The sequence below is a fragment of the Bufo bufo genome, chromosome 6 (assembly GCF_905171765.1).
Source record: "Bufo bufo chromosome 6, aBufBuf1.1, whole genome shotgun sequence".
Taxonomy (NCBI): Eukaryota; Metazoa; Chordata; class Amphibia; order Anura; family Bufonidae; genus Bufo; species Bufo bufo.
The window spans coordinates 436,656,078-436,675,282 of NC_053394.1; the positions used below are offsets into that span (position 1 = coordinate 436,656,078).

Sequence of the window (19,205 nt, forward strand, 5' to 3'; positions counted from 1 at the left end):
GGGGGAGCAGGATCACTAGTGGGGTGATAGAAGGGGGAGCAGGATCACTAGTGGGGTCACAGGAGTAGGGAGGAGCAGGGTCACTAGTGGGGTGATAGAAGGGGGAGCAGGATCACTAGTGGGGTGATAGAAGGGGGAGCAGGATCACTAGTGGGGTGATAGGAGGAATGGGGAGCAGGATCACTAGTGGGGTGATAGAAGGGGGAGCAGGGTCACTAGTGGGGTGACAGGAGGAGGGGGGAGCAGGGTCACTAGTGGGGTGACAGGAGGAGGGGGAGCAGGGTCACTAGTGGGGTGACAGGAGGAGGGGGTGGAGCAGGGTCACTAGTGGGGTGACAGGAGGAGGGGGAAGCAGGGTCACTAGTGGGGTGATAGGAGGAATGGGGAGCAGGATCACTAGTGGGGTGACAGGAGGAGGGGAGAGCAGGGTCACTAGTGGGGTCACAGGAGTAGGGAGGAGCAGGGTCACTAGTGGGGTGACAGGAGGAGGGGGTGGAGCAGGGTCACTAGTGGGGTTATAGGAGGAGGGGGAAGCAGGGTCACTAGTGGGTTGACAGGAGGAGGGGGAAGCAGGGTCACTAGTGGGGTCACAGGAGTAGGGAGGAGCAGGGTCACAGGAGTAGGGAGGAGCAGGGTCACTAGTGGGGTGACAGGAGGAGGGAGGAGCAGGGTCACTAGTGGGGTGACAGGAGGAGGGGGAGAAGGGTCACTAGTGGGGTGATAGGAGGAATGGGGAGCAGGGTCACTAGTGGGGTGACAGGAGGAGGGGGGAGCAGGGTCACTAGTGGGGTGATAGGAGGAAAGGGGAGCAGGGTCACTAGTGGGGTGACAGGAGGAGGGGGAAGCAGGGTCACTAGTGAGGTCACAGGAGTAGGGAGGAGCAGGGTCACTAGTGGGGTGACAGGAGGAGGGGGAGCAGGGTCACTAGTGGGGTGATAGGAGGAATGGGGAGCAGGGTCACTAGTGGGGTGACAGGAGGAGGGGGGAGCAGGGTCACTAGTGGGGTGATAGGAGGAATGGGGAGCAGGGTCACTAGTGAGGTGATAGGAGGAGGGGGGAGCAGGGTCACTAGTGGGGTGATAGGAGGAATGGGGAGCAGGGTCACTAGTGGGTTGACAGGAGGAGGGGGAAGCAGGGTCACTAGTGAGGTCACAGGAGTAGGGAGGAGCAGGGTCACTAGTGGGGTCACAGGAGTAGGGAGGAGCAGGGTCACTAGTGAGGTGACAGGAGGAGGGGGAAGCAGGGTCACTAGTGGGTTGACAGGAGGAGGGGGGAGCAGGGTCACTAGTGGGGTCACAGGAGTAGGGAGGAGCAGGGTCACTAGTGGGGTGACAGGAGGAGGGGGAGCAGGGTCACTAGTGGGGTGACAGGAGGAATGGGGAGCAGGGTCACTAGTGGGGTGACAGGAGGAGGGAGAGCAGGGTCACTAGTGGGGTGACAGGAGGAGGGGGAGCAGGGTCACTAGTGGGGTCACAGGAGTAGGGGGAGCAGGGTCACTAGTGGGGTGACAGGAGGAGGGGGGATCAGGGTCACTAGTGGGGTCACAGGAGTAGGGGGAGCAGGGTCACTAGTGGGGTGACAGGAGGAATGGGGAGCAGGATCACTAGTGGGGTGACAGGAGGAGGGAGAGCAGGGTCACTAGTGGGGTGACAGGAGGAGGGGGAGCAGGATCACTAGTGGGGTGACAGGAGGAGGGAGAGCAGGGTCACTAGTGGGGTGACAGGAGGAGGGGGAGCAGGGTCACTAGTGGGGTCACAGGAGTAGGGGGAGCAGGGTCACTAGTGGGGTGACAGGAGGAATGGGGAGCAGGATCACTAGTGGGGTGACAGGAGGAGGGAGAGCAGGGTCACTAGTGGGGTGACAGGAGGAGGGGGAGCAGGGTCACTAGTGGGGTCACAGGAGTAGGGGGAGCAGGGTCACTAGTGGGGTGACAGGAGGAATGGGGAGCAGGATCACTAGTGGGGTGACAGGAGGAGGGAGAGCAGGGTCACTAGTGGGTTGACAGGAGGAGGGGGGAGCAGGGTGACTAGTGGGGTGACAGGAGGAGGGGAAGCAGGGTCACTAGTGGGGTGACAGGAGGAGGGGAAGCAGGGTCACTAGTGGGTGACAGGAGGAGGGGAAGCAGGGTCACTAGTGGGTGACAGGAGGAGGGGGGAGCAGGGTCACAGGAGTAGGGAGGAGCAGGATCACTAGTGGGGTGACAGGAGGAGGGGGAGCAGGGTCACAGGAGTAGGGAGGAGCAGGATCACTAGTGGGGTGATAGGAGGAGGGGGGAGCAGGGTCACTAGTGGGGTGATAGGAGGAGGGGGAGCAGGGTCACTAGACGGAAGGAGGGGGGTCGCAGGATCACTAGTGGGATGAAAGGAGGAGGGGGGAGCAGGGAGCAGGGTCACTAGCGAGGTGACAGGAGGAGGGGGGAGCAGGGTCACTAGTGGGGTGACAGGAGGAGGGGGAAGCAGGGTCACTAGTGGGGTGATAGAAGGGGGGAGCAGGGTCACTAGTGGGTTGACAGGAGGAGGGGGGAGCAGGGTCACTAGTGGGTTGACAGGAGGAGGGGGAGCAGGGTCACTAGTGGGGTGAGGGGAGGAGGGGGGATCAGGGTCACTAGTGGGGTGAGAGGAGGAGGGGGAGCAGGGTCACTAGTAAGGTGACAGGAGGAGGGGGGAGCAGGGTCACTAGTGGGTTGACAGGAGGAGGGGGAGCAGGGTCACTAGTGGGGTGAGAGGAGGAGGGGAGAGCAAGGTCACTAGTGGGGTGAGGGGAGGAGGGGGGATCAGGGTCACTAGTGGGGTGAGGGGAGGAGGGGGGATCAGGGTCACTAGTGGGGTGAGGGGAGGAGGGGGGATCAGGGTCACTAGTGGGGTGAGGGGAGGAGGGGGGAGCAGGGTCACTAGTAAGGTGACAGGAGGAGGGGGGAGCATGGTCACTAGTGGGGTGACAGGAGGAGGGGAAGCAGGGTCACTAGTGGGGTGATAGGAGGAGGGGGAGCAGGGTCACTAGTGGGGTGACAGGAGGAGGGAGAGCAGGGTCACTAGTAAGGTGACAGGAGGAGGGGAGAGCATGGTCACTAGTGGGGTGATAGGAGGAGGGGGAGCAGGGTCACTAGTGGGGTGATAGGAGGAATGGGGAGCAGGGTCACTAGTGAGGTGATAGGAGGAGGGGGGAGCAGGGTCACTAGTGGGGTGATAGGAGGAGGGGGAGCAGGGTCACTAGTGGGGTGAGGGGAGGAGGGGGAGCAGGGTCACTAGTAAGGTGACAGGAGGAGGGGGGAGCATGGCCACTAGTGGGGTGATAGGAGGAGGGGGAGCAGGGTCACCGGGGACCAGTCACTTGAGTCCACGGCTCCGTACCCCTCCAGCGGCCCTGTCATGTTTCCCAAGGTCCTCGGGCAGGGCGCCGCACTCTCCTTACTACAGCCAGCCCGGCCCCTCCTCCTTCTTCCAGCTCCCGCCGGCTTCCCCTGCTGCAGGACCTCCGGCGCGCGCCTATACCAACCAATAACAAAGCTCCTTGCTGTAAGAAGCTTTGCTATTGGTTACTTCAGGCACAGGAAGCATCGCTCCGTTCACAGCGATCACTGCACTGATGAATGTGGGGGAAAAGTCTAAGGCCTATTGGTACGCCTTAGATATTTTTAAGAGAGTAAAACAGCCTGAACAGACGTCTATGGCGCTTGTACAGGCGTTATTGCGACCTCTGGTAGTCTCAGAGGATTGTCTATAGTAATACACTGTAACAAACCCTCAGCAGCACTAGGTCAGGGTGGCCGGCAGATCCTTACCCCTTTACATATGGACACGGCCTCCTTCGACATGGATTTCGGATAAGAGACATTATGTTCCATGATGGACTGGAAGAGCTCATCCTCATCCTCGCCATCAAACGGGGGCTGTAAAAAGAAGCAGAGGGGGGGGGGGGGGGGAGTCACAGTGGGTTCACAATCACAATTTTCCAAGTATTTTGCAACATTGCTGTAAAGTGAGAGAACTGTGGTGTAGACACGAACGGCTGAACCTGGCGGAGATAACATGGTCCACTCACCTGACCTGCCAGCATCTCGTAGAGCAGAACCCCGTACGCCCACCAGTCCACAGACTTTCCGTACGGCTGATAGGCGATAATCTGCAGGAGAGAATGCAGAGCGTCACTGTCACAACCCTACAGCGAGAGACTACATGTTATAGGCACCACCACCCCTGACTGCAAACAAACAGCTGATAACAGGAGGCAATAGATTGTATTCTCCGGTCCTACAGTCATCCTCTCCCCTGAAATGGCTGATAACAGGAAGCAATAGACTGTATTCTCCTGTCCTACAGTCATCCTCTCCCCTGAAATGGCTGATAACAGGGAGCAATAGACTGTATTCTCCTGTCCTACAGTCATCCTCTCCCCTGAAATGGCTGATAACAGGGGGCAATAGACTGTATTCTCCTGTCCTACAGTCATCCTCTCCCCTGAAATGGCTGATAACAGGGGGCAATAGACTGTATTCTCCTGTCCTACAGTCATCCTCTCCTCTGAAATGGCTGATAACAGGGGGCAATAGACTGTATTCTCCTGTCCTACAGTCATCCTCTCCCCTGAAATGGCTGATAACAGGGGGCCAATAGACTGTATTCTCCTGTCCTACAGTCATCCTCTCCCCTGAAATGGCTGATAACAGGGAGCAATAGATTGTATTCTCCTGTCCTACAGTCATCCTCTCCCCTGAAATGGCTGATAACAGGGGGCAATAGATTGTATTCTCCTGTCCTACAGTCATCCTCTCCCCTGAAATGGCTGATAACAGGGGGCAATAGACTGTATTCTCCTGTCCTACAGTCATCCTCTCCTCTGAAATGGCTGATATCAGGGGGCGATAGATTGTATTCTCCTGTCCTACAGTCATCCTCTCCCCTGAAATGGCTGATAACAGGGGGCAATAGACTGTATTCTCCTGTCCTACAGTCATCCTCTCCTCTGAAATGGCTGATAACAGGGGACAATAGACTGTATTCTCCTGTCCTACAGTCATCCTCTCCCCTGAAATGGCTGATAACAGGGGGCAATAGACTGTATTCTCCTGTCCTACAGTCATCCTCCCCCTGAAATGGCTGATAACAGGGGGCAATAGACTGTATTCTCCTGTCCTACAGTCATCCCCTCCCCTGAAATGGCTGATAACAGGGGGCAATAGACTGTATTCTCCTGTCCTACAGTCATCCTCTCCCCTGAAATGGCTGATAACAGGGGGCAATAGACTGTATTCTCCTGTCCTACAGTCATCCTCTCCCCTGAAATGGCTGATAACAGGGAGCAATAGACTGTATTCTCCTGTCCTACAGTCATCCTCTCCCCTGAAATGGCTGATAACAGGGAGCAATAGACTGTATTCTCCTGTCCTACAGTCATCCTCTCCCCTGAAATGGCTGATAACAGGGAGCAATAGACTGTATTCTCCTGTCCTACAGTCATCCTCTCCCCTGAAATGGCTGATAACAGGGAGCAATAGACTGTATTCTCCTGTCCTACAGTCATCCTCTCCTCTGAAAGGGCTGATAACAGGGAGCAATAGACTGTATTCTCCTGTCCTACAGTCATCCTCTCCCCTGAAATGGCTGATAACAGGGGGCAATAGACTGTATTCTCCTGTCCTACAGTCATCCTCTCCCCTGAAATGGCTGATAACAGGGGGCAATAGACTGTATTCTCCTGTCCAACAGTCATCCTCTCCCCTGAAATGGCTGATAACAGGGAGCAATAGACTGTATTCTCCTGTCCTACAGTCATCCTCTCCCCTGAAATGGCTGATAACAGGCGGCAATAGACTGTATTCTCCTGTCCTACAGTCATCCTCTCCCCTGAAATGGCTGATAACAGGGGGGCAATAGACTGTATTCTCCTGTCCTACAGTCATCCTCTCCCCTGAAATGGCTGATAACAGGCGGCAATAGACTGTATTCTCCTGTCCTACAGTCATTCTCTCCCCTGAAATGGCTGATAACAGGGGGCAATAGATTGTATTCTCCTGTCCTACAGTCATCCTCTCCCCTGAAATGTCTGATAACAGGGGGCAATAGACTGTATTCTCCTGTCCTACAGTCATCCTCTCCCCTGAAATGGCTGATAACAGGGGGCAATAGATTGTATTCTCCTGTCCTACAGTCATCCTCTCCCCTGAAATGTCTGATAAAAGGGGGCAATAGACTGTATTCTCCTGTCCTACAGTCATCCTCTCCCCTGAAATGTCTGATAACAGGGGGCAATAGATTGTATTCTCCTGTCCTACAGTCATCCTCTCCCCTGAAATGGCTGATAACAGGGGGCAATAGACTGTATTCTCCTGTCCTACAGTCATCCTCTCCCCTGAAATGGCTGATAACAGGGGGCAATAGACTGTATTCTCCTGTCCTACAGTCATCCTCTCCCCTGAAATGGCTGATAACAGGGGGCAATAGATTGTATTCTCCTGTCCTACAGTCATCCTCTCCCCTGAAATGGTTGATAACAGGGAGCAATAGATTGTATTCTCCTGTCCTACAGTCATCCTCTCCCCTGAAATGGCTGATAACAGGGGGCAATAGACTGTATTCTCCTGTCCTACAGTCATCCTCTCCTCTGAAATGGCTGATAACAGGGGGCAATAGACTGTATTCTCCTGTCCTACAGTCATCCTCTCCCCTGAAATGGCTGATAACAGGGGGCAATAGACTGTATTCTCCTGTCCTACAGTCATCCTCCCCCTGAAATGGCTGATAACAGGGGGCAATAGACTGTATTCTCCTGTCCTACAGTCATCCCCTCCCCTGAAATGGCTGATAACAGGGGGCAATAGACTGTATTCTCCTGTCCTACAGTCATCCTCTCCCCTGAAATGGCTGATAACAGGGGGCAATAGACTGTATTCTCCTGTCCTACAGTCATCCTCTCCCCTGAAATGGCTGATAACAGGGAGCAATAGACTGTATTCTCCTGTCCTACAGTCATCCTCTCCCCTGAAATGGCTGATAACAGGGAGCAATAGACTGTATTCTCCTGTCCTACAGTCATCCTCTCCCCTGAAATGGCTGATAACAGGGAGCAATAGACTGTATTCTCCTGTCCTACAGTCATCCTCTCCCCTGAAATGGCTGATAACAGGGAGCAATAGACTGTATTCTCCTGTCCTACAGTCATCCTCTCCTCTGAAAGGGCTGATAACAGGGAGCAATAGACTGTATTCTCCTGTCCTACAGTCATCCTCTCCCCTGAAATGGCTGATAACAGGGGGCAATAGACTGTATTCTCCTGTCCTACAGTCATCCTCTCCCCTGAAATGGCTGATAACAGGGGGCAATAGACTGTATTCTCCTGTCCAACAGTCATCCTCTCCCCTGAAATGGCTGATAACAGGGAGCAATAGACTGTATTCTCCTGTCCTACAGTCATCCTCTCCCCTGAAATGGCTGATAACAGGCGGCAATAGACTGTATTCTCCTGTCCTACAGTCATCCTCTCCCCTGAAATGGCTGATAACAGGGGGGCAATAGACTGTATTCTCCTGTCCTACAGTCATCCTCTCCCCTGAAATGGCTGATAACAGGCGGCAATAGACTGTATTCTCCTGTCCTACAGTCATTCTCTCCCCTGAAATGGCTGATAACAGGGGGCAATAGATTGTATTCTCCTGTCCTACAGTCATCCTCTCCCCTGAAATGTCTGATAACAGGGGGCAATAGACTGTATTCTCCTGTCCTACAGTCATCCTCTCCCCTGAAATGGCTGATAACAGGGGGCAATAGATTGTATTCTCCTGTCCTACAGTCATCCTCTCCCCTGAAATGTCTGATAACAGGGGGCAATAGACTGTATTCTCCTGTCCTACAGTCATCCTCTCCCCTGAAATGGCTGATAACAGGGGGCAATAGATTGTATTCTCCTGTCCTACAGTCATCCTCTCCCCTGAAATGGCTGATAACAGGGGGCAATAGACTGTATTCTCCTGTCCTACAGTCATCCTCTCCCCTGAAATGGCTGATAACAGGGGGCAATAGACTGTATTCTCCTGTCCTACAGTCATCCTCTCCCCTGAAATGGCTGATAACAGGGGGCAATAGACTGCATTCTCCTGTCCTACAGTCATCATCTCCGCTGAAATGGCTGATAACAGGGGGCAATAGACTGTATTCTCCTGTCCTACAGTCATCCTCTCCCCTGAAATGGCTGATAACAGGGGGCAATAGACTGTATTCTCCTGTCCTACAGTCATCCTCTCCCCTGAAATGGCTGATAACAGGGAGCAATAGACTGTATTCTCCTGTCCTACAGTCATCCTCTCCCCTGAAATGGCTGATAACAGGGGGCAATAGACTGTATTCTCCTGTCCTACAGTCATCCTCTCCCCTGAAATGGCTGATAACAGGGAGCAATAGACTGTATTCTCCTGTCCTACAGTCATCCTCTCCCCTGAAATGGCTGATAACAGGCGGCAATAGATTGTATTCTCCTGTCCTACAGTCATCCTCTCCCCTGAAATGGCTGATAACAGGGGGCAATAGACTGTATTCTCCTGTCCTACAGTCATCCTCTCCTCTGAAATGGCTGATAACAGGGGGCAATAGACTGTATTCTCCTGTCCTACAGTCATCCTCTCCCCTGAAATGGCTGATAACAGGGGGCAATAGACTGTATTCTCCTGTCCTACAGTCATCCTCTCCCCTGAAATGGCTGATAACAGGGAGCAATAGACTGTATTCTCCTGTCCTACAGTCATCCTCTCCCCTGAAATGTCTGATAACAGGGGGCAATAGACTGTATTCTCCTGTCCTACAGTCATCCTCTCCCCTGAAATGGCTGATAACAGGAAGCAATAGACTGTATTCTCCTGTCCTACAGTCATCCTCTCCCCTGAAATGGCTGATAACAGGGGGCAATAGACTGTATTCTCCTGTCCTACAGTCATCCTCTCCCCTGAAATGGCTGATAACAGGGGGCAATAGATTGTATTCTCCTGTCCTACAGTCATCCTCTCCCCTGAAATGGCTGATAACAGGAGGCAATAGACTGTATTCTCCTGTCCTACAGTCATCCTCTCCCCTGAAATGTCTGATAACAGAAAGCAATAGACTGTATTCTCCTGTCCTACAGTCATCCTCTCCCCTGAAATGGCTGATAACAGGAGGCAATAGATTGTATTCTCCTGTCCTACAGTCATCCTCTCCACTGAAATGGCTGATAACAGGGAGCAATAGACTGTATTCTCCTGTCCTACAGTCATCCTCTCCCCTGAAATGGCTGATAACAGGGGGCAATAGACTGTATTCTCCTGTCCTACAGTCATCCTCTCCCCTGAAATGGCTGATAACAGGGAGCAATAGACTGTATTCTCCTGTCCTACAGTCATCCTCTCCCCTGAAATGGCTGATAAAAGGAGGCAATAGATTGTATTCTCCTGTCCTACAGTCATCCTCTCCACTGAAATGGCTGATAACAGGGAGCAATAGACTGTATTCTCCTGTCCTACAGTCATCCTCCCCCCTGAAATGGCTGATAACAGGGAGCAATAGACTGTATTCTCCTGTCCTACAGTCATCCTCTCCCCTGAAATGGCTGAAAACAGGGAACAATAGACTGTATTCTCCTGTCCTACAGTCATCCTCTCCCCTGAAATGGCTGATAACAGGAGGCAATAGACTGTATTCTCCTGTCCTACAGTCATCCTCTCCCCTGAAATGTCTGATAACAGAAAGCAATAGACTGTATTCTCCTGTCCTACAGTCATCCTCTCCCCTGAAATGGCTGATAACAGGAGGCAATAGATTGTATTCTCCTGTCCTACAGTCATCCTCTCCACTGAAATGGCTGATAACAGGGAGCAATAGACTGTATTCTCCTGTCCTACAGTCATCCTCTCCCCTGAAATGGCTGATAACAGGGGGCAATAGACTGTATTCTCCTGTCCTACAGTCATCCTCTCCCCTGAAATGGCTGATAACAGGGGGGCAATAGACTGTATTCATCTGTCCTACAGTTATCCTCTCCCCTGAAATGGCTGATAACAGGGGGCAATAGACTGTATTCTCCTGTCCTACAGTCATCCTCTCTCCTGAAATGTCTGATAACAGGGGGGCAATAGACTGTATTCTCCTGTCCTACAGTCATCCTCTCCCCTGAAATGGCTGATAACAGGGAGCAATAGACTGTATTCTCCTGTCCTACAGTCATCCTCTCCCCTGAAATGGCTGATAACAGGGAGCAATAGACTGTATTCTCCTGTCCTACAGTCATCCTCTCCCCTGAAATGTCTGATAACAGGGAGCAATAGACTGTATTCTCCTGTCCTACAGTCATCCTCTCCCCTGAAATGGCTGATAACAGGGGGCAATAGACTGTATTCTCCTGTCCTACAGTCATCCTCTCCCCTGAAATGGCTGATAACAGGGAGCAATAGACTGTATTCTCCTGTCCTACAGTCATCCTCTCCCCTGAAATGTCTGATAACAGGGAGCAATAGACTGTATTCTCCTGTCCTACAGTCATCCTCTCCCCTGAAATGGCTGATAACAGGGGGCAATAGACTGTATTCTCCTGTCCTACAGTCATCCTCTCTCCTGAAATGGCTGATAACAGGGGGCAATAGACTGTATTCTCCTGTCCTACAGTCATCCTCTCCCCTGAAATTGCTGATAACAGGGGGCAATAGACTGTATTCTCCTGTCCTACAGTCATCCTCTCCCCCCCTGAAATGGCTGATAACAGGGGGCAATAGACTGTATTCTCCTGTCCTACAGTCATCCTCTCCCCTGAAATGGCTGATAACAGGGGGCAATAGACTGCATTCTCCTGTCCTACAGTCATCATCTCCGCTGAAATGGCTGATAACAGGGGGCAATAGATTGTATTCTCCTGTCCTACAGTCATCCTCTCCCCTGAAATGGCTGATAACAGGGGGCAATAGACTGTATTCTCCTGTCCTACAGTCATCCTCTCCTCTGAAATGGCTGATAACAGGGGGCAATAGACTGTATTCTCCTGTCCTACAGTCATCCTCTCCCCTGAAATGGCTGATAACAGGGGGCAATAGACTGTATTCTCCTGTCCTACAGTCATCCTCTCCTCTGAAATGGCTGATAACAGGGGGCAATAGACTGTATTCTCCTGTTCTACACTCATCCTCTCCCCTGAAATGGCTGATAACAGGGGGCAATAGCTTCTCCACATCCTCACATCCTGGGACCTCGTTCTTCAGTTCCAAACTTTCAATGACTACCTGAGCACACCCTACTACCATTACTACCCCCTCTATCTCACAGTAAGCATTGCTGAACCCTGACAGAAAACAGGGGCCATGGAGATTTATGTGCTGCCATTGTCAGGACTCTGTTCTGCAGACATCTGAGGATCCGCCACCAGCCCCTCCCCGTGCAGCCGCCACATGGTGACACGCAGCTCTCTGCCCTTTCATCCTGCACCATACGCAGAGGAAGCGTCAGGTGAGAGCGAAGTGCGAGGACGATAATTACTACTCGATATAGAAGCAGGAGGAAGTCATGAGCCCCGCATTCCCATCACTCCCGGCACATGGAAAGAACGCACCGACAACACGATCCCCACCGGAAACTGGGAGAGAACACATCGACAACATGATCCGCATTGACAACACATAGAGACAACGCACCGACAACACGATCCCTGCTGCCCCCGACACACAGAGAGAACGCACCGACAACATGATCCCTGCTGCCCCCGACACATGGAGAGAACGCACCGACAACACGATCCCTGCTGCCCCCGGCACATGGAGAGAACGCACCGACAACATGATACCTGCTGCCCCCGACACATGGAGAGAACGCACCGACAACACGATCCCTGCTGCCCTCTGCACATGGAGAGAACGCACCGACAACACGATCCCTGCTGCCCCCGACACATGGAGAGAACGCACTGACAACACGATCCCTGCTGCCCTCGGCACATGGAGAGAACGCACCGACAACACGATCCCTGCTGCCCCCGAGACATGGAGAGAATGCACCAACACGATCCCTGCTGCCCCCGACCCATGGAGAGAATGCACCGACAACACAATCCCTGCTGCCCCCGACACATGGAGAGAATGCACCGACAACACGATCCCTGCTGCCCCGGACAAATGGAGAGAACGCACCGACAACACGATCCCTGCTGCCCCCGACACAGAGAGAAAGCACCGACAACACGATCCCTGCTGCCCCCGACACATGGAGAGAACGCACCAACACGATCCCTGCTGCCCTCGGCACATGGAGAGAACGCACCAACACGATCACTGCTGCCCTCGGCACATGGAGAGAACGCAATGACAACACGATCCCTGCTGCCCTCGGCACATGGAGAGAACGCACCGACAACACAATCCCTGCTGCCCCCGACACATGGAGAGAACGCACCGACAACACAATCCCTGCTGCCCCCGACACAGAGAGAAAGCACAGACAACACGATCCCTGCTGCCCCCGACACATGGAGAGAACACACTGACAACACGATCCCTGCTGCCCTCGGCACATGGAGAGAACGCACCGACAACACGATCCCTGCTGCCCCCGAGACATGGAGAGAACGCACCAACACGATCCCTGCTGCCCTCGGCACATGGAGAGAATGCACCGACAACACGATCCCTGCTGCCCTCTGCACATGGAGAGAACGCACTGACAACACGATCCCTGCTGCCCTCGGCCCATGGAGAGAACGCACCGACAACACGATCCCTGCTGCCTCCGAGACATGGAGAGAACGCACCAACACGATCCCTGCTGCCCTCGGCACATGGAGAGAATGCACCGACAACACGATCCCTGCTGCCCTCTGCACATGGATAGAACACACCGACAACACGATCCCTGCTGCCCCCGAGACATGGAGAGAATGCACCAACACGATCCCTGCTGCCCCCGACACAAGGAGAGAACGCACCGACAACACGATCCCTGCTGTCCCCGACACATGGAGAGAACGCACTGACAACACGATCCCTGCTGCCCCGAACAAATGGAGAGAACGCACCGACAACACGATCCCTGCTGCCTCCGACACAGAGAGAAAGCACCGACAACACGATCCCTGCTGCCCCCGAACAAATGGAGAGAACGCACAGACAACACGATCCCTGCTGCCCTCTGCACATGGAGAGAACACACCGACAACACGATCCCCGCTGCCCTCGGCACATGGAGAGATGCACAGACAACACGATCCCTGCTGCCCCCGAGACATGGAGAGAATGCACCAACACGATCCCTGCTGCCCCCGACACAAGGAGAGAACGCACCGACAACACGATCCCTGCTGTCCCCGACACAAGGAGAGAACGCACCGACAACACGATCCCTGCTGTCCCCGACACATGGAGAGAACGCACCGACAACACGATCCCTGCTGCCCCGAACAAATGGAGAGAACGCACCGACAACACGATCCCTGCTGCCTCCGACACAGAGAGAAAGCACCGACAACACGATCCCTGCTGCCCCCGAACAAATGGAGAGAACGCACAGACAACACGATCCCTGCTGCCCTCTGCACATGGAGAGAACACACCGACAACACGATCCCCGCTGCCCTCGGCACATGGAGAGATGCACAGACAACACGATCCCTGCTGCCCCCGACACATGGAGAGAACGCACCAACACGATCCCTGCTGCCCCCGACACATGGAGAGAACGCACCAACACGATCCCTGCTGCCCTCGGCACATGGAGAGAACGCACCAACACGATCCCTGCTGCCCTCGGCACATGGAGAGAACGCACCAACACGATCACTGCTGCCCTCGGCACATGGAGAGAACGCACCGACAACACAATCCCTGCTGCCCCCGACACATGGAGAGAACGCACCGACAACACGATCCCTGCTGCCCCGGACAAATGGAGAGAACGCACCGACAACACGATCCCTGCTGCCCCCGACACAGAGAGAAAGCACCGACAACATGATCCCTGCTGCCCCCGACACATGGAGAGAACGGACCGACAACACGATCCCTGCTGCCCCCGAGACATGGAGAGAATGCACCAACACGATCCCTGCTGCCCCCGACACATGGAGAGAACGCACCGACAACACAATACCTGCTGTCCCCGACACATGGAGAGAACGCACCGACAACACGATCCCTGCTGCCCGGAACAAATGGAGAGAACGCACCGACAACACGATCCCTGCTGCCCCCAACACAGAGAGAAAGAACCGACAACACGATCCCTGCTGCCCCCGAACAAATGGAGAGAACGCACAGACAACACGATCCCTGCTGCCCTCTGCACATGGAGAGAACACACCGACAACACGATCCCCGCTGCCCTCGGCACATGGAGAGATGCACAGACAACACGATCCCTGCTGCCCCCAAGACATGGAGAGAACGCACCAACACGATCCCTGCTGCCCTCGGCACATGGAGAGAACGCACCGACAACACGATCCCTGCTGCCCCCGAGACATGGAGAGAATGCACCAACACGATCCCTGCTGCTCCCGACACATGGAGAGAACGCACCGACAACACGATCCCTGCTGCCCCCGACACATGGAGAGAACGCACCGACAACACAATCCCTGCTGCCCCCAAGACATGGAGAGAATGCACCAACACGATCCCTGCTGCCCCCGACACATGGAGAGAACGCACCAACACGATCCCTGCTGCCCTCGGCACATGGAGAGAACGCACCAACACGATCCCTGCTGCCCTCGGCACATGGAGAGAACGCACCGACAACACGATCCCTGCTGCCCTCTGCACATGGAGAGAACACACCGACAACACGATCCCTGCTGCCCCCGAGACATGGAGAGAATGCACCAACACGATCCCTGCTGCCTCCGACACATGGAGAGAACGCACCGACAACACAATCCCTGCTGCCCCCGACACATGGAGAGAACGCACCGACAACACGATCCCTGCTGCCCCGAACAAATGGAGAGAACGCACCGACAACACGATCCCTGCAGCCCCAGACACAGAGAGAAAGCACCGACAACACGATCCCTGCTGCCCCTGACAAATGGAGAGAACGCACCGACAACACGATCCCCGCTGCCCTCGGCACATGGAGAGAACGCACAGACAACACGATCCCTGCTGCCCTCTGCACATGGAGAGAATGCACCGACAACACGATCCATGCTGCCCCCGACACATGGAGAGAACGCACCGACAACACGATCCCTGCTGCCCTCGGCACATGGAGAGAACGCACCAACACGATCCCTGCTGCCCTCGGCACATGAAGAGAACGCACCGACAACATGATCCCTGCTGCCCCCGAGACATGGAGAGAATGCACCGACAACACGATCCCTGCTGCCCCTGAGACATGGAGAGAACGCACCGACAACACGATCCCTGCTGCCCCCGACACATGGAGAGAACGCACCGACAACACGATCCCTGCTGCCCCCGAGACATGGAGAGAACGCACCGACAACACGATCCCTGCTGCCCCCGAGACTTGGAGAGAACGCACCGACAACACGATCCCTGCTGCCCTCGGCACATGGAGAGAACGCACAGACAACACGATCCCCGCTGCCCCCGACACATGATGAGATCGCACCAACAACACGATCTCCGCTGCCCTCTGCACATGGACAGAACGCACCGATAACACATGGACAGAACGCTCCGACGATTCTTGGTGCCCCCGACACATGATGAGATCGCACCAACAACACGATCTCCGCTGCCCCCGACACATGGAGAGAACGCACCGATAACACATGGACAGAACGCTCCGAAGATTCCTGCTGCCCCCGACACAGAGAGAGAACGTGCCGACGATGGAAAAGTCAGGAAGCAGCAAAAATATTTTTTTTAAAGAAATCATCATCATATAATGGTGTGCTTAGAGGCCGCACGTGCCGGCCGCTCGCCATTTATACAGTAACTGATGCGGAAGGCGGGGGAGGTCACCGGACACGTCTTAGGTCCAAGCATTTGTCACCCAGCTTTATATACACACTGAAGGCAGACATCTTAGCACTGTGTCCTCTGCTCTGCCGGTGTGTCAGTCTTCACCGTTGCTCTGGCATGATATTCAGAGCTCTGGTCTCATTACTGGAGTGATGCAGCGCTGGATTTCCATGGTGAACACAATGGTTCTTGGTGCCGGCCGCGCTCGCTCTGCTTTCCCTCCCCCGTCTTATATAAGAAGTGTAATTTAGCGGCGGCCGTCTGACGCAGGAGAGGTTATTACGAGCTCAGCGCCCGCGGTGACCGAGCCGCTCATTACCATAAGTGCTAAACACGAGGATTAACTGCGCAATTCTAAACCTCACCATAAATAAGTACTCCAGCTCCCTGGATGCAGCCTGCAGGGTAAAAAATGGTGGTCACTCCACACTGCTCCGGGCTCTGGTCTATATGTATGTGTCCAGAATACTGTATGTACCCTGCTGTGACCACCAGGTGGGAGGCCTCCATTCTTTACACTGCAGGCTGGATCCAAACAATCGGGAAAAAGAGACAGGGCAGTGATGGGTTAAACCTATAGGTTAAAGCCAAAGAAGAAGTCCAGAGTGACAGATCCAGCAAACGAGGCTGCAGCGCCGGTACTTCACCGCTGAGGGATCCATTATACACACAGACGAGGCGCCGGTACTTCACCGCTGAGGCAACCATTATACACACAGACGAGGCGCCGGTACTTCACCGCTGAGGCAACCATTATACACACAGACGAGGCGCCGGTACCTCACCACTGAGGCATCCATTATACACACAGATTAGGTGTCGGTACCTCACCGCTGAGGGATCCATTATACACACAGAAGGGGTGCTGGTACCTCACCACTGAGGCATCCATTATACACACAGACGAGGCGCCGGTACCTTACTGCTGAGGCATCCATTATACACACAGACGAGGCGCCGGTACCTTACTGCTGAGGGATCCATTATACACACAGACGAGGCGCCGGTACCTTACTGCTGAGGCATCCATTATACACACAGATGAGGTGTCGGTACCTCACCGCTGAGGCATCCATTATACACACAGACGAGGCGCCGGTACCTTACTGCTGAGGGATCCATTATACACACAGAAGGGGCGCTGGTAACTGTGCTGCTGAGAGGCCGTGCTTCTCACTCTTCTTCCCTGAAATGCTCTCTGCTGCTGAGGCGTCCTGCTCCTTACTCTCCTCTCCTTAAATACTCTGTGCTGCTAAAGGCCCTGCTTCTCACTTCTCTCCTGAATTAGGGCTCATGCACACAAACGTATTTCCTTTCCGTGTCCGTTCTGTTTTGTTTGCGGACCGTATGCGGAACCATTCACTTCAATGGGTCCACAAAATGGGTTAATTACTCTTACCGGTAATTGGATTTTCCAATAGCCTCCCCGACGGCACTGACAGGAGGATTAACAGAGAAATAAACTAGGGAGGGACTACTGCAGAAAGAATTCTGCGTCCGAAGGAGAGGGCCTGGTTATGGACCACATCCAATCTATAATGGTTAAAGAAAGTCATTGGATTCGCCCAAGCTGCTGCTCTCCAGATCTGATCAATAGAGATAGAGGCAGATTCAGCCCAGGGAGCTGACACCGCTCTTGTCGAGTGGGCTTTGAGACGTCTTGGAGGATCTTAATTCTACTGGACATGGCATAAGGCAATAGTGTCTCTAATCCATCTGGCGATCGTAGCTTTACTGGCTGCCCGACCTTTATTAGGCCCCTGGAATTGGAGAAAAAGACGGTCTGAATTCCTGAACTGTTCCGAAATCTTCAGGTAGGCCAGCACACACCGCCTTACATCCAAGTTATGGAATTTTCTCTCCTGATCAGATGTAGGAGAGGGGCAAAAAAATGGTAAGGCGACTTCTAGATTACAATGAAATCTCGATACTACCTTCGGGAGAAAAGACGGGCAATGCCTCAGTACAATGCGGTCATCCAAAATTTTAAGATAAGGAGGATGGCAGGAGAAAGCTTGGATTTCGCCAATCCTTCTGGCCGTAGCAATGGCAAGAAGGAAGGTGGTCTTCAGAGTTAGGAGCTTTAGAGAGATATCCTCAATGGGCTTAAGCGGAAGATCCATCAAAACCGTAAGGACTAAATTTAAGTCCCAGGGAGGGACGGAAGAACGGATGGAAGGGGAATCTCTGATTGCTCCTTTAATAAACCGCCTGATTAGGGGATGCTCCGACAGTTTGGTATCCATGAAGACCCCTAGGGCTGAGATCTGGACTTTAAGGGTGGAAGGCTTGAGACCCCTGTCCACACCTGCTTGTAGAAAATCCAAGATCTTAGGGATATTTTCCAGGGCTTCCTGATGTATTTCGCATCCAGCAAACAGGAGGAAGGCCTTCCAAGTTCTGAGGTAGATTTTTGAGGTTATCTTCAATAAGGTGGAGATCACCGCGTCCGAGAGACCCTTCCCCTTAAGACTTAGCCTCTCAATTTCCAGGCCATCAACCTTAGATGGATGAGGGACTGGACCTTGTTGCAAGAGACCTGGAAACATAGGAAGAATCCAAGATATTCCGGACGACAGGCTGAGAAGAAGAGGAAACCAGGCCCTTCTAGGCCAGTAAGGAGTTATCATAATTATATGCGCTTTATCCTCTGCCACCTTCATCAGGGTCCTCGGAATCAGGCTGAAGGTGGGAAATTGCTTATAGGAGTCCTTCTGGGCAAGGGCAGGACAGAGCGCCCAAGAGGTCCGGATGATCTTGAGGAGATAGGGAGCAAAATTTTTTCACCTTCCTGTTGGTTCGATTTGCAAACAAATCCATGACTGGAATGCCCCATCTTTTGAAATATGTTGGTGTCTAGCGCCCACTCGCCCTCTTTCAGGGTTTGACTGCTGAGAAAATCTTCTACTAGATTGTTGATCCCCTTCAGGTGAATTGCTTTTAGAGATAGTAGGTGTTTTTCTGCCCAAAGAAATATTCCTCTTGTTACCGCTACTAGAGATTTGCATCGGGTACCTCCGTGCCTGTTCAAATAGGCCACGGTGGTGGTATTGTCCGAGAGAACTTTTATGTGACCGAGAGGACTGTTTGCATGAAGCGCCAGAAGGACTTTGTGGAGAGCGCTCTTAGATTTGAAGAGGCGTTTGACATGGAATGTCCCCAGATGCCCTAAACCACTAAGTCTCCCCAACCACGACTGCTGGCATCCGTAGTAACCACCAGTTGATTTTCCTGGCACCAAAAGACTCCTGTCTGGAGATTTTTTTCTTACCTTCCA

The 19,205-nt window shown here is 53.6% G+C and overlaps 1 protein-coding gene across 4 annotated transcripts in view; it reads right to left on the reverse strand.

Moving 5' to 3' along the window:
* Positions 1-19,205, reverse strand: part of PRKCA (protein kinase C alpha) — a 202,077-nt gene that overhangs the window by 10,126 nt on the left and 172,746 nt on the right. For all 4 annotated transcript variants that reach the window (XR_005779847.1, XM_040437437.1, XM_040437439.1 and 1 more), the window contains 2 exons: positions 4,042-4,122; positions 3,782-3,889 (listed from right to left, as the gene is read on the reverse strand). Coding sequence is in view for 3 of the 4 variants with exons in the window: in XM_040437437.1 (XP_040293371.1) it covers positions 3,782-3,889; positions 4,042-4,122 (189 nt within the window). In the remaining variant the exon portion in view is untranslated. The remainder of the gene's footprint in view (positions 1-3,781; positions 3,890-4,041; positions 4,123-19,205) is intronic.